The sequence below is a fragment of the Gavialis gangeticus genome, unplaced genomic scaffold, assembly GCF_001723915.1.
Source record: "Gavialis gangeticus isolate Ggan-Ray unplaced genomic scaffold, GavGan_comp1, whole genome shotgun sequence".
In the NCBI taxonomy this organism is placed as follows: domain Eukaryota; kingdom Metazoa; phylum Chordata; order Crocodylia; family Gavialidae; genus Gavialis; species Gavialis gangeticus.
Window position 1 is genome coordinate 33385890 of NW_017729001.1, and position 13731 is coordinate 33399620.

Here is a 13731-nt window from a genome sequence, read left to right on the forward strand (position 1 = left end):
TTCTGCAGACTCAATCAGCCCATTTCCCTCCTCTCCTCAGCAGTCATGTGCTCCAGCCCTGCAACCATTTTCATTCTCCTCTGCTGGACTCTCTCCAATATATCCACATCCTTTCTGCAGTGGGGGGCCCACAGCTGGACACAGGACTCCAGATGTGGCCTCCCCAGTGCCGAATAGAGGGGAGGAATCGCTGCCCTCGATCTGCTGGCACCGCTCCCACCAATGCAGCCCAGGATGCCGGTCGCCTTCTTGGCACCAAGGGCGCACTTCATTCCTCAGGACTCATCTGCAAATTCTGCAAAGTACCTTGTCACAGACATGAAAAGGGCAGGAAAAGGGAGGATCCAGCTTTTGGTCCAAACAGCCGAGCCGCGATTATGGATGAACGGCAGTGCATCACAAGTTACGGCCTAAACAATGAGATAGAGATGCGATGCTCCGTCCTCATAATAAAAGGCTGCTGTGTAGATTAGAGAGATTAATGAATGCAACAGAACTGGTCCAGCCCTGGCCTGACTGCAGAGGGCTGTTTGCATCCAGGGCTGGGAGAAATACCACGGTCTGGATCTGCCCCGACTTCCGTGGCAAAGCAGATGCCTCAAATGGCTTCAGCTGATCTGAGCCAGGGAGCTGCGAGGAATGAAAACAAGTCCAAGCCGAGAATGGCAAGTTAATAAAAGTGAGATCAATGGATAGCCATGAAGGCTTTTCCTGATTAGGATTCCTTTGTTTTACACACAGTAATGAGAAAGCAGTGCACCCTGTAGCATTCGCTCCTTGCTAATATGTGCAGATGCCTTTTCTTTCCTGAGCAAAAAGGGAGAGAGAGGATGCTACCAGCCTTTTCCATCTGGCATAAACAAGTGAGGAATTTAATTAATGCATTCTCTAATTCTCTGATATCAAGTGTTTGGACAAAAAAACCCACCGGGTATCCAATCTGGATCTCGCTACATAAAGCCCATCAAAGACGCCGAATGAAAGATCAAGCTTTGAATTAAAAACTGTATTTTTTTTTGCTACGTCCCTGGGTAGAAAGGTCAGCTTTGCTGTAGTAAAGCATCTGTAATCCCAGGCAAGGGGAGAGCGGCCGTCCAGGAGGCCTTTGTTTTGAAAAGGTCAGGAGTCGCCTGGTGGTGATGGGCCTGGGATGCTCATGAAACCGTATCTGCTGTGCACGTTCATCACAGCCCAGCACGTGCTCCACGCAGTCCTCTGCCGCGTTCCTCCTGGGTGCTGCATGGCCACGGGGACCAGTGGGTCGGTCCTCTCGCTCGGCCCACGCCTGTGGGAGCAAGCCCATTGCTGTCTGGGAATGTCACGGTCCTCCCGGGGAAGCTAATTTGGACCTCCCCAGTGACGAGCAACGTGGTTTTGACCTTCTTGCACCAGAAGCACAGGCCCTTTGGCCCGTGAGCAGTGGGAGAATCGCCATTAGCTGCTTTCCATTAGCTGTGACACAGTTCGGGTTTCACGCAGCAAAGGGAAGGGATGCACATTTGTGCCGCTAGGCTTGTTGCAACGTGACACACGGCAAAAACGGCACCGTAGCCATTACCCCAGCTGGCTTCAGTTTGCTTGGCATCTGACAGTCTCGTGGCAAATATTTAGGTTGCTCGAGTTTTAAACCTGCCTCTGCAGAGTCAAAAGCTTTGACACGGAGAGCTGGGGCAACTGGGATCTGCAGAGACTTTCCGCAGACGCTGAGAAAGAGGAGGAAAAAGGAGGCTCGGCCTTGCTTCAGTCCCGCGGGGCGCCTCTCCGCGAAGTGCTCGATCCGCTCTAATGGCTGCCTGGGACTGAACCGGGAAGAGGAGCCTAGAGCCGGGCCAGGAAGGTCCGAAGCCTGGTGGTGTTCATCTTCCTCCTGCTGCAGCGCCAGACACGAGCTGCAAAGGCGTGGTTCGGACGTGATGCCCAGGAGCAATCCTCTCTGTGCATAGACGGGGAGACCCTGCTGCTTGCTTGTCTCGGGGGAAACCGCGCGCCCCTCTCCTCCCGCGGCTCGTTTCCCTGCGGCGTTGGCTGAAGACGTTAAAGCCGGCTCTGGAGGAGCTGTTTTGAACGTGATCCTGGTCGGCGCAGAATCCCAGATAATAAATTACTTTGACCCGCAGAACTCATTTCTATGGTTACTGTCGTAGGAAGAGAGCTGGCTGAAGGCGGAGAAGAGGGCGGCCACGGAGGGCTTTTGGATTTCGGCGCCTGACTATTTTCAAGGCGCGGGTCGAAAACCTCTGCATGGCTTAGTTTGCATCGCTGCTATCTGAAAAGAAAATAATGTGTATTAAAAACATGAGAGCTCTCCTGCAGAGGTCATTGTGACGGGGGATGTGTGAATAGCTTACAGATACCAGGGCAGAGGCTTCTCTCTCGCTGCCTTGGAGCTACATTGGGTTTATTTATAAGAGGAGAGTTTGATCCGTGGTCCTTTATCTCTGGACACGCACTGCGTTGCGATGCATGCGAGGGCTTTATTGTATAAATTATTTCAACTAGCGTAATTGTAATCATGCTAATTGCTGTGTAATCTCCACTAATTATTGTTGTATGTCATTTGCTGTGGTGTGGATCGCGCGGTGCAGAACTCCGCTTGGCTTCCAGAGTTTGCGCTAGGTCGTCTTTGGCCTTTAACTTCAGAAAACCAACTTCTGCCATGTTTAGGCAACGGGCGACCTTTCCCTTTGCAACGGTAAGGGGCTCGTGCCTTATGACATTATTCATGACCCTCCTTAGCACGGTCAGAAAAATGCACACACTACGTTTAAGCAGCATTAAGTCTATGGCAGATCCCCCCCAAAATGAGGGCCTGCATGAAAAAGGCTGTGCTCCAGATGCATATTTCAAGCACGGGGAGTTACTGATGGCAGGTCAGCCCTGCACCTTGAGTTTATGTGCTAACAGGGTAGTATTTTAGGTAGGAAAGCAGGTCTCTGGTGGCTGTGCCCTGTGATGGGAAGTCTCCTCTGCTTTTCTTGCTTTGTTAGGGTTGAGCGCAGACTCATCACAGTGGCCATAAATTTAAAAACGGTGGAAAGTTTAACACCGGCAGATGCAGGTTCAGCTTGCTTTGCACTTCGTCGCAGTGTGCTTAAACCTCAGAAAGAGGAATTCAGGCTTTTACCTGGTTGAAATCTTTTAAGCAAAGCTTTTTCCCCCTAGACTTTATGACCTATGCGTTGGCTTGTTCAGCTCCCACGACTCGGAGGAAAACGCGTCTCGCGTCGTTGCGAGGAAAGGTTTAAGGAATTCAGCCGTTTCCTTTGCACCTAAAACCTCGCGCTGCTTTAGGCTGGCACCTTGTGAGGCAGCGACGCCGGGTTAATGAGCATTAGCAGGGCAGCGTATCCCACTGTCACGCGATCGATTCCCCTTCCTGAGCCTGGTGATACAAACAGCTGCTGCGAATGTAATCTGTGGCCGCCCTGAGACCCGGCGCCTCTGGGTATTTGAGAAAGAAATAAAGCAAAGGTCGCAGGTGCCCACCGGCACAGACTCCCCGGGACGTGCGAGGAGCACCAGCAGGCCGGCTCCTTGAGAAGCGGGGTTCGCGGGAGAGATTGCAGCAATTCACACACAGCCCGTCCATTTTCACTAGTAGCTTTGCAGCTCCTCGCAGGCTCTATCCGTATTACCTTGCGGCTCGGCGGCTTGCAGCGAGAAGCACCTTTCGGGGTGTGAATTTTGCATGGATCCCCCCGGTTTTTGGGCAGAACTGCTGCAGAGATGCATTATTTTGTCAGCAGAGGCTGCACTCAAAGCTTCCCGTTGGGGCTTTGCTCTGCCGTAGCTGCCGGGACGTGAGAGGGCATCCTTCTAGCTGCATCCCGTCCCGCTGCCTGCCTCGAGGGCTCCTGTGCCGCTGGTCCAAGTGCTTGAATGACTTATTCCTTTCACCACACGAAGCAGGCGCCTCGTTTGCTCAGCTCCAGGCTGGGAGGGTGCTTTGGCTGCAAGGCCGACTGTTTTCAAGCCACTGGAAATGAACCGTGGGACTTGGTCCGGAGCTGCTCGCGGGCTCTGCGGGTCTACAAGGGCCCTGGCACCATGCGGCTCTGCGGTGTCGGGTTCGAGGTGTCCGCGCGGGAGGGTATCGCTGCTGGATCTGCAGGTCACCTTCTGGCCTGCCAGGCAGGTTTCCCAGCCAGCTGTTTTTGGCCCGGGATACGACAGCAGTCGCAGGGGATCTCGAGGAGCCTTCCCAGAGACTGCGTGCCAAGCCGGCGCGCAGAAACTTGCTGCGCGAGGGGCGTACTCTCAGCGTGCTTCCCCCCTGCCCCGCAATTAAGCGCAAATGAAATGTAATTGCAGCGCGTGCATGGCTGGGGAGCTGGGGCTGGAGCCTTGGCGAATGCTGCCTGCGTCGAAGAGCTGGCAGGTAGAAATGAAAGCACGTTCAGAGCAGCACGCAACCTGTCAGCACCGGTGGTAGGACGTAGTGCTGTTTCGCTGCCTTACAGCCAGAAGATGGGTAACTGCCTGGAACAAGCACGTCTGCTTTCCCCCGGCCTTCTCTGCGGGATAAACTCTTGTACTTGATACGAATCTCAGGCGCAAGCGCGATTAGACGGGTGCCCAGCCTCGCAGGACGCACGGACATGTAGCAGTGAGAGGCAGATTAGATCTGCTTTGCAATATCTCCGCTCAGGGAGCAGGGTAGCGGAGGCAGCGGGGAGCCGCGTGCCAGATCCTCGTGGCAGTTTTATAGTGACGTGGGTTTCTTCCCACATTGTGGGGATCGAGTTTGACAAACTTTTCAATGCAAGGCTGATCCTAGCGGTGCATCTGCAGATAGATGCACGGAGTGGCTGGCGTGCCCCCCGCCTCCACTACCATGCCAGCGTGCGATGCACGCGCTTTCGAACTGCAGACACGTCCCAATAAAGCTGCGGACGAACGGGGGCTCGTGGGCTGTTCGCTCTCGAAAGGCCGGGCTCCTCTCCTCGAGCTGAGACGGAGGTCGGCTCCTTGCGGCGTGTCAGGAGCGTGGGCTCTGCAGGGACGCAGCGAATGATGCTAACTCCTGGGTGCCGTGCACCCCTGGACAGAGCTTCCCTCCACCTATAATGCCGTTTCTGCACGGGGGCCTGGAAAACAACCATTTGTTTGCAGTGATTAAGGTCAAGGACTGGCAGGGGCTGCCCATTCCTCCTGTTTGGTCAAGCGGGCTTAAGGCAGCAGTACCCGACCACCAGACACTGCGATACAGGCGGACAGTCCTCCCCCGCGCCCTTCGCAGAGAAGAGACAATTGAGATGCCAGTCCCAGCTGCAGCTTCTCCGTCAGAGCGAGCTCCTCGCAACCCTGCGCTGGCTGCGGGGCGGGCTGGGGCCAAGCGGGCAGGACGCAGAGGGTGTCTGCGCTGCACAAGGGAGACGTGGCAAGAAAAGCTGCTGCTAACAAGGCCGGGATAGGGAAATCCTGCCCTGCTCGCCCTCGGCTGTCCCGGCGCTCGTGCCCAGACTTCGGCAGCAAGCTTGGAGGCGGAGGGCAGACCTGGAGCTGGTGTCTGCCAGGCCAGAGCTCTGCAAAGCTTTCCGCAGGCTGCAGCTCCGACAAATTCAGAGTGAAATCGCATCCGGACCTGGGACCCAAGCGTGCTTTCACCCCACTTGGGGAGACTTATTTAGGGGGATTTAGCATGAGCAGGGGTGACACCCACCCTGGTACAGGCTCTCTTTTTCCATTTGCACCGAGCTCGGGGTGGAAAGTTTGCTCTGCAGCACGGCCAAGCCAGGGCTAGCGCAGCTTTGTCCTGCGATGTCTGCATCCGTTCCCTCTCCCTCCATCCCTTCGGTCCTGGGCTACGCGCGCTGTGTTTCTGCCACCCCCTAACCTCAGTAAGGCAAACATTTCCCCGCCGAGCTGGCCGCAGAGCTCTGTGCCGTCGCCATCACCTCTCCGCCCTGCAGAAAGGCGTCCGGCATCACTGACCCTTAGCCGGCTTAAGCAGAAACTTCAGGTAACTTGGCCTGGAAAACACAAATGCTTGTCCTTTAAAGGTTTTGGCTGTTAGGCTTAGTGGAGCAATAAGCATGAAAGCCTGGTTTCCTTAATCTGTCAGACACTAAGACCTTCCTGCGGAGAGCTGTAGGGTTTTCGCAGCAGGTACCGGGTAATAGGAACAAGGGGGAGAGATTGATAATTGCACTGTCCGCAGCTTGGACGTGATTATTTTGGCTGGTGGAAAATAGCTGAAAGCAGCAGATGCATAGGCACGTGGGCCAGCTAGAAAGGACCGTCAACCAGCTCTTTGGGCAAGGGTGAGAGGGCTCCCATCGACTGAGTGCTGTAATTATTGCAAACACCAAACCTCCCGCGTTTTGTTGTTCTCGGTGATTTTCATGTTCCAGACGTTTTTCATAAGCCGCAGCATGTCCGTCATGTTGGCTGGTGCAATAAATATCAGATTGTGCTCACATGCTATTAGCGTTTCTTGCTTCTTTAGTACATTTTTATCTCGGCATTGAGAAGTGAAGGGGTATTGAAGCTGGCTGTTTAATTTGTGAAATCCGGCGGGTCAGCAGTTTACAAATTTGCTTGGAAATGTAGAAATGGAAGGCACTGAATTGTCTTGGAAGGATTACACCACTCACTTAGGTAAGGTACAATTTTGGATGCTGAAGCCTGGCACAAAATCCTGCCTCGAACCATTCATCACTGCTCATGTGTCAGAGTGGGGACCAAAACCATCAGTATGTTCGGCACGTTATGGGCTCCAGTTGCAGCAAGGGAGGTTTAGGTTGGATATTAGGACAAACTTTTTTACCAGAAGCACTGGAACTGGTTATCCAGAGCGGTGGTGCAGTCTCCATCCTTGGAGGTTTTGCAGACCCGGGTAGACAAAGCCCTGGCTGGGATGATGCAGTTTGGGCTGGTCCTGCTTGGAGCAGGGGTTGGACTAGATGTGAGCTCCCTTCCAGCCCTCCTTGTCCCTGAGTCCATGATCTTTCCCTGCATTTTCTTCTAGTCTAGTAAACTTATGAAGGGCTACTTCATTCTGCGTGGGAGAGTCCGGCAGTGTGAGACCATCCCGACGGACAACGCGATGCTCTTTATTTGTGCCCTCTCCACAGGGTCCCCCATCAGGAAGGCTCCTCCAAGCTCACTGACTTCCTGGGGACCCCGATGGCGTTCCCGCAGGGCCAGGAGGTATTCACGAGCCCGGCAGAGGTGCAGGGAGCTCGGCAGCCCCCGACCCACCTGCGGGCAGGTGCGTGCCTCGGAAAAAGGGGCTGCCTGCAACATCTCCCCTGCCTTCCCTTCCCCGTCTGCCCAGGCTCCTGCTACCTCGGCGCGTGCTGCAGGCCAGTCGGTCCTCTCCGCCGCGAGGCTTTGCTCACCGCTGCCAGGCCAGGGGCGCGGAGGCGGTGCGGCGGAGGGAAAACCATTTTAAACGCCCGGTGATTTGGTAACTCCTTCAATTGCTCCCATTTCCCAGCCGCTGGGTTTGCTATCGACTGGTCTCGGCATGGAAATGACTTCGCAGGTCGGCGGAGGCAGGTCTCCGTTTGCCCCGTATTGTCTTTGAGATGATGCACCATCGTAACGTTCCCATGGCAACCCGCGCGGTTCCCGGGCCGGGATGGTTTATTCTTGTCAACGTAAAACTCGAGAGCTGCCTCGGAGCGCAGCAGCCCTGCCACGGTACCTGAGGAGTAGTTAGGGACGTCTGGTTTAATCTCTGCTCCGCACATTTCTTTTCCCATCGGTTTTTGTTGTTAGACACCTTCAAACACCAAGGAACCTTTTTTTAACCCCCCCCCTTCACTGAAGAAAAAATGATAGGCCCTAATTGATGCTCTCTGCCAGCTGCAACATAGAACAAAATACTTGCGTGCTAACGAGTGCCAGGGTCATTTTACAGCCGTGTCTCCGGGTTTGAAAGGTTGAAAAAAAATATTACTCGTAAGCTCCCATGCTCCTCATTTCGGAGCAAGAAGCTGAGGGAGCGTAGCCTATAGGTAATGGCATGGTATTGTGTTGCTCTTCATGGTATTTAATTTAACTCTACAACTCCGCAAAAGGCCTGGTTTGGTTCTTATATACGGCATGACAAACTCCCCCCCCGCAGTTATTTTTTTTTTTTAATTAAACAAGGGGGAAAGGTGTTTCAGCCCTTTAAATGAATGCACGCAATTTTCTTGACGAATTGCACTGAGGGATTAGCGTCACAAAGGCTAACAGTGATTGCAATCAATTTTTCTAGTCGCTGTGCCACAGACAAGGGAGGAAGGAGGGAGAAACCTTCGTTCTCACAGCCAGGGCCTTTGCCCAGCAGCGCAGGCTCAGAGACGCTGCTGGCGGAGCGCGACAGCTCTGCTAAGGCAAAGGCTTATGCATCCAAGATGGGTTTTGATGGCATGAAATACGGGCTCGCAGCCGTAACTGGTGCCACAGTCTGGGGTTGTGGTCATGGGGGCCATGCATACAGAAGCAGCGCTCTTCGATCTCCTGGCCCGTTGCGTGGCGTCCTCTCCAGTGCAGACCTGATGCCGTGCACAGGTCTCATGGGGTTTGCATGAGGTGGAGCAACTGTCCCAGCCGGTGCTCCAGGGCAGGGGGGCTGGAGCCGGTGATCTGTAAGGTCCCTTCCAGCCCCTAACATCTATGAAGAGCTAGCCTGGCTGTCAGCATCATGTCTTGCTTTCTCCAGCAGCTTCTGTAGGAGTGTCTAGCACCCTGCCAGTCCTAACACGGGCACGGGGCATCTCCATGGCTGTGCTGCTGGCCCTTCTCAGGAGGGAGGGATGCGACACATTATTATTGCCTTATCTGCCGTCTCAGGTGGCTGACCTTAATGCCCTGCAATGAGATGTCATGGGAATGCTGGTCTTTACCCGGGGATGATGCACGTGCTCGAAAGATGGCCAGGTCTCCGCAAGATGCACCATAGCCCTTTTGCTGCACGTTGGGAGGACGGCAGTGAAAACTCCTTCGCTGCTCCTTCAATTAAACCTAGCAGGTGTGGTCACAGGCAGGAGGCTTCCTAGTCCCCCATCCCACCTCAGGCCTCCTGCCAGAGTTGCCCCTTTCTACTGAAGGGGCTCCCCGCAGCTGGCCCTTCTGTAAAAGGCAAGGAGAGGAGACTCAATGAAGCAAAGGCTAATGAGCACTGCATGCTTCATGCCCCCGTTTGGGTCTGATTTTGCATCGCAGCAAGCCTGCCGTGTCCTGGGGACAGGTGCTTGGTGCTCTGCTTTCCCAAGGCAAACCTGCTCTGGCAGAAGCAAACCCCAAACAGAGGTCGTGCGTCCCTTTTTTTGTGTGCTGCTCAGATCCAGCCCACGGCCAGGCCTTTATTTTGCTTCTGCCGTTCATAATGACCATCCCTCCTCAAAGGGAGCACCCGTGAAACCTACTGTGCCGTAACACTGACATGCATGGGGGGGTGCTGGGTAAATGGCTTCATAAAGATTCAGAGCGTGCTCTCCGGGGGCTGGCAGAACTAAAAGTAACCGGCACATGTTGCTGTAATTTGTCAGGGAAAAAATAGATGTGTTGAGGTACCTCTTGGCATGACAGATTTAAGGGCAGATCATGTGATGTGCATGGCCCCATAAGTCATATGTTCTGGCTGCTCTAGTTTATTTGGAGCCATTCAAACTAAGTTCAGTTACCATGAAAAAAAAAAGTTTAATCTAATGAAAGGGCTGGAATTAACTGACATGCAAGAAGCAGTTTCTGCTTGATGTTTATAGTTCAGCTGAGACTTGGCACGTAAGTGCGTGTTTGGGGACGGCAGGATGGGGGCTGGCTGAAGGATGCTGCAGTAAGAGCAAGTCAGATAACTCGAACTAACACGTGCTAACGGCTCTGCTCTGTTGTGTAGGATGAACAGAGATGTCACGGACCAGGAACCCACCCGGCCGGCGTCTTCACTCAGTGCTCGAAGAGGGCAATATGGAAGAGCTGGCGCTGAGGCCGACTTTGGAAAGAGCGCAAGTCCTTTACTGGGTGTCCGGAGGTTGGAGTATGGGAAATCCCCCATGGACAAGGAGGAGATGAAAACCGTGGATAAAGTCAGAGCCGTTTCTCCATCCGTGATGAGGAGGAGGATGTCTCCTGCGGAGGAAGAGAAGCTCCCAAGTTCTTCCTCTGCCCTTTCTGAATACGTAGAGGAGCTGCGGAGGAAAAGGGCCATGGAGAAAGAGGGGACGTTGGGGCTGGGAGACGCCTCGCCCCTGCCAATCTACCAAACGACGGGCGCGTCCTCCCTGAGAAGGTGCCGGACGTTCAAAGAGGAGGTGGATTTCCCCATAAAGCTTGGGGTGGACGAACTTGCAGGACGTGAAGATGGGGATGGAAGAGGCGGCCTCGTGCGTTCATCCAGCTTGAAGTGTGTGGCCTTGGAGATCCCGGAGCCCGCGCGCTCTCCCGCTCTGCGAAGAGCGTCTAAGTTTGGCTCCTACGACTCGCTCTTACAGGATGTCGATCGTTCCTGCCTGCCGCTGAGCGCGCCGACAGCAGGAGCAGACGCGCTCGGCGCGGCGAGGATTAAGCCGTGGAGAAGCCGCCTGGAGCCCTCGTTAGAAGAAGCAAGCGATGCCGATCTGGGGAAAGATCCCCTGGTATTTCAGAGCAGGCGATTCGGCGATGCCCTGGAGGAAGGGAAGGAGAGAGATCCATTCGCCTGGAAAATCCCGACTCTCAACTATGAGAGGAAAACGAACGTGGATTTTGACGATTTCCTGCCAGCTGTTCCAAAGTGCCAGGCGCCGAGCAGCCTCTCCAGGCCAGTTAGGGACAGGAAAGACAGCCCGAGGCCACTGAGCGTGCATTTCGAAGACCAGCTGATAGCTGGCAGTGCTGCCCCCTCCGAGCTAAAGACCGTTTTGAGGCAAAGTCCAAACCCCAAAGAGGTCCCCGGAAACCTCTCCGACTCCGACTCCTCAAGCTCGATTATGTCCTGCAAGAGTGCTGACAGTGTCAAGAGTCGGCCGAGGAGTCAAAGAGCAGAAGGCGACGGGTGTGCTGGGAAAGCAGCCCTCCACGGCGCTGGAGAAGACAAGTGCTTGGAAGCCGAAGGGAAAGAGGACGATATAAATAGTATTATGATGAAATATCTAGGAAAAGACTAAGGTAAATGTGCTGCCCTACTAACCCCGGAGAGGTGTCGCCGCTGCCCCTAACCCAGGCTTTTGGTTGCAGGTCTGCCTTTAAGCCGAGCGCCGTGACCCGAACCTGCTTCTTTTGCTTGGCTTTCTTTTGAACGTTACAGCTAGCTATTTCTGAGCTCTCGGTGCCCCGTGTTTTCCAGCCGGAAGCAGACCGGAGGCTCCATGTGCCACAGGGCTGGGTGCAGAGCATCCTGCCCCACCGTGGAGCAGCCTCGGCCACGGCTCTGCCCTGGCCTGGCCCTTCTGGGGTGTAGGGAGGGAGCAGCAAGGGCTGCATCAGGCCTCAGCAGGACCTGGCCCAGTATCAGCCCCTCCGGAGAGGTCGGGCTGCTTCTCGCCAGTCCGTTTCTAGCGTACGGCTCCAGCACCCAGTTGGATCCAACTCTCGTATCGCATCTGACACTTGGAGAATGAGGATTTATTACCAGCATCCAGGTTTGCAAGCAAGCTCCCTAATGAATGTGCCGTAACCGTAATTAAGTGTTTAAAATAGATTAGCAAACGTTATGTAAAAACACAGCCTTTAAACGAACTTATTGGATGTCAAGCTGTGACCAAATTGACGAAGCCAACACAAGAGAGGAGGATGTGTTAATAAAACATTTCTTTATGGGAAGCGGCATTTGCATAATGAAATGTCCCACTTTTCCCCAGCCTTTATTTTCATAAGCTGTCGTAAGCGGCCGCTGTAAGCTATAAAAGCCAGGAACAGCAACCAGCCAAGAAACCCTGTCGCTGTCCTGGACCGGAGAGCGGGAGGACACCTATTCGTGGAAATGGAGGAACTGCTGATTGCCCGGTGAGGGGTCCCCCCTACGGCCAGCCCCACGTGTTCAGCAAGAACGAGTCTCATGAGAGACCTTTGAACAATCCCGTGGGGTTTTCGTGTAGCGTCTTCTGGGTTGCTTGGCTGGATGTTGCTCCAGGGAAAGGCGCGTTCATGGTTTCAGTCTTTTCTTCCCTAACCGAGAAGGCTCCAAGCTCCATAATTGAAAGCTGAGATTCTCTCACCTGACTCCAGGAGCTGGTGCTTAAAAAAAAAATTAAAGAAACCAACACCAGGAGCACTCTCGTGGTAAAATTGCAAGACTGGGGGGTTGGAAGGCTACAGGAAGGCCAGGCAGAGAGGCCAGCTCACAGTGCAGGCGCTTGGAGGATATCTGACCTGGTTTATTTGAAGTCCAGGACCGCTGGTAGGAGCTGCAGCGGGCAGGGGAATCCAGGCCTTGGGGCATGATTAGCTAAGGGAGGGCTGCTAAGAACTGGATCAAGGGAAAGGTTTTGAGAGCAGGGTTAGCATGAGGCTGGCAAACCCGGGCAAGAAGGAGGCTGCTGCCTGCACCAGCCATGCATCTGGCCAGCTGCTGCATGGTGCAACGACGGCTCCGGCACTTATCAAAGGGTGAGCGAGACCCGGGGTCCCGCGAGCGCGGGAGCTGGCAGAAACACCTGCGGAGGAGCAGCCGGAGCCCTAAAGTGCCACGTTATGGGCACGTCCCTGCACTGTTCATCCCTTTCTCTCTGATTTTGTCGTTTCCAGGAGCCGAGTCCTTATTTGAAGCTTTTATCATTTTGCAGGTATTTGCAGGGGGAGATGCGGATGTGGCTTGTGTGGCTCCCTCCTGTCTGGAGCACGCGGCGAGGCCGGAGCAAAGGCGCGATGACGTGAGAGACAAAGCTAGAGCCGGCGCTGGGATGGGGAGCTGTGGCCTGACCTCGGAGGGGTTTATACAGAATAAAACATTTGCTTTCTTTGACTTCAGCCTCTTCTCTGCTTTCCTTTCCTTGAGGTGACAACATCTGAAAATGCATATATTTTGTGGGGGAAGTCCACATCAGTGCAAGTGCCCCCTCCCTTCCCCAGGGTATTTCTTCAGTTTCTGGGCTCGAGCGATAATAAATAAAGTTCTCGGGAGCTTTTGCTTCCAGTTTGTTCATGCCTTGTCTTAGGAGCTGTGCCTTTCATGGAGCAAGAAGGCTTTTCCCTTGTCAAAAGCTAGGCAACCCTCCCTCGTGTTGGGCAAGGTGTTTGTGGCACGCATTTCCCGTGTCACCCTTGCAGGACTGGCCGTGCCCGAAAATAGATAGAAAGGGAGTTATAATGAGCCCCCTCCCGTGGTATTAGAAGATCCAGGCATTGAGTTGGCAAATCAGGCAGTTTTCAGCATTTTTTTGTATTGCGGGGTAGGGGGCCTTTCTATGCATCCTGCTGCATTTCTGAATTAAAGCAACTCATTACAATATGAGGCAGTTTCTTTTTGTCACAGAGAGATGTACCGTGTCCACGAAGCCTTTCCACCTCTTGGCCAGCTCCGGCAGGGAGGACGGGATGCGTCCGTGGCTCCTTTCAGGGGCGTCTTGGCATCACGGTGACGTGCCTTTTTCCGAAAGGGGTGGGCCAGCTGGTGAGCTTGCTTCTAATTAGAGGCATGCCACTGTTAACGAGAGAGCCCTGCCATCTCTTTCCTCAGTTTCCCCTCCTACTGGGGGATGCTGTCTCTGTAAATAGGATGACAGCATCCTGCCACAGGCCTGCTGACCTGACTCGAGATAATCCGGTGCTCCCAGCGCTGGAGCCGATGAGTGCCCGGGGGTCTCGGCTGGACCCCAT

At 54.2% G+C, this 13731-nt stretch overlaps 1 protein-coding gene across 2 annotated transcripts in view; it reads left to right on the forward strand.

Annotated features, from left to right (window-relative positions):
• MYO18B (myosin XVIIIB) overlaps positions 1-12877 on the forward strand; it is a 166923-nt gene extending 154046 nt beyond the window's left edge. Inside the window, exons 43-45 of one of the 2 annotated variants that reach the window (XM_019507347.1) lie at positions 9833-11082; positions 11775-11919; positions 12699-12877. In XM_019507347.1, the coding sequence (XP_019362892.1) occupies positions 9833-11081 (1249 nt within the window). In that variant the 3' untranslated portion in view covers position 11082; positions 11775-11919; positions 12699-12877. The remainder of the gene's footprint in view (positions 1-9832; positions 11083-11774; positions 11920-12698) is intronic. The other variant, XM_019507346.1, reaches the window with a different exon arrangement.
• The last annotated feature ends 854 nt before the right edge of the window (positions 12878-13731 follow it).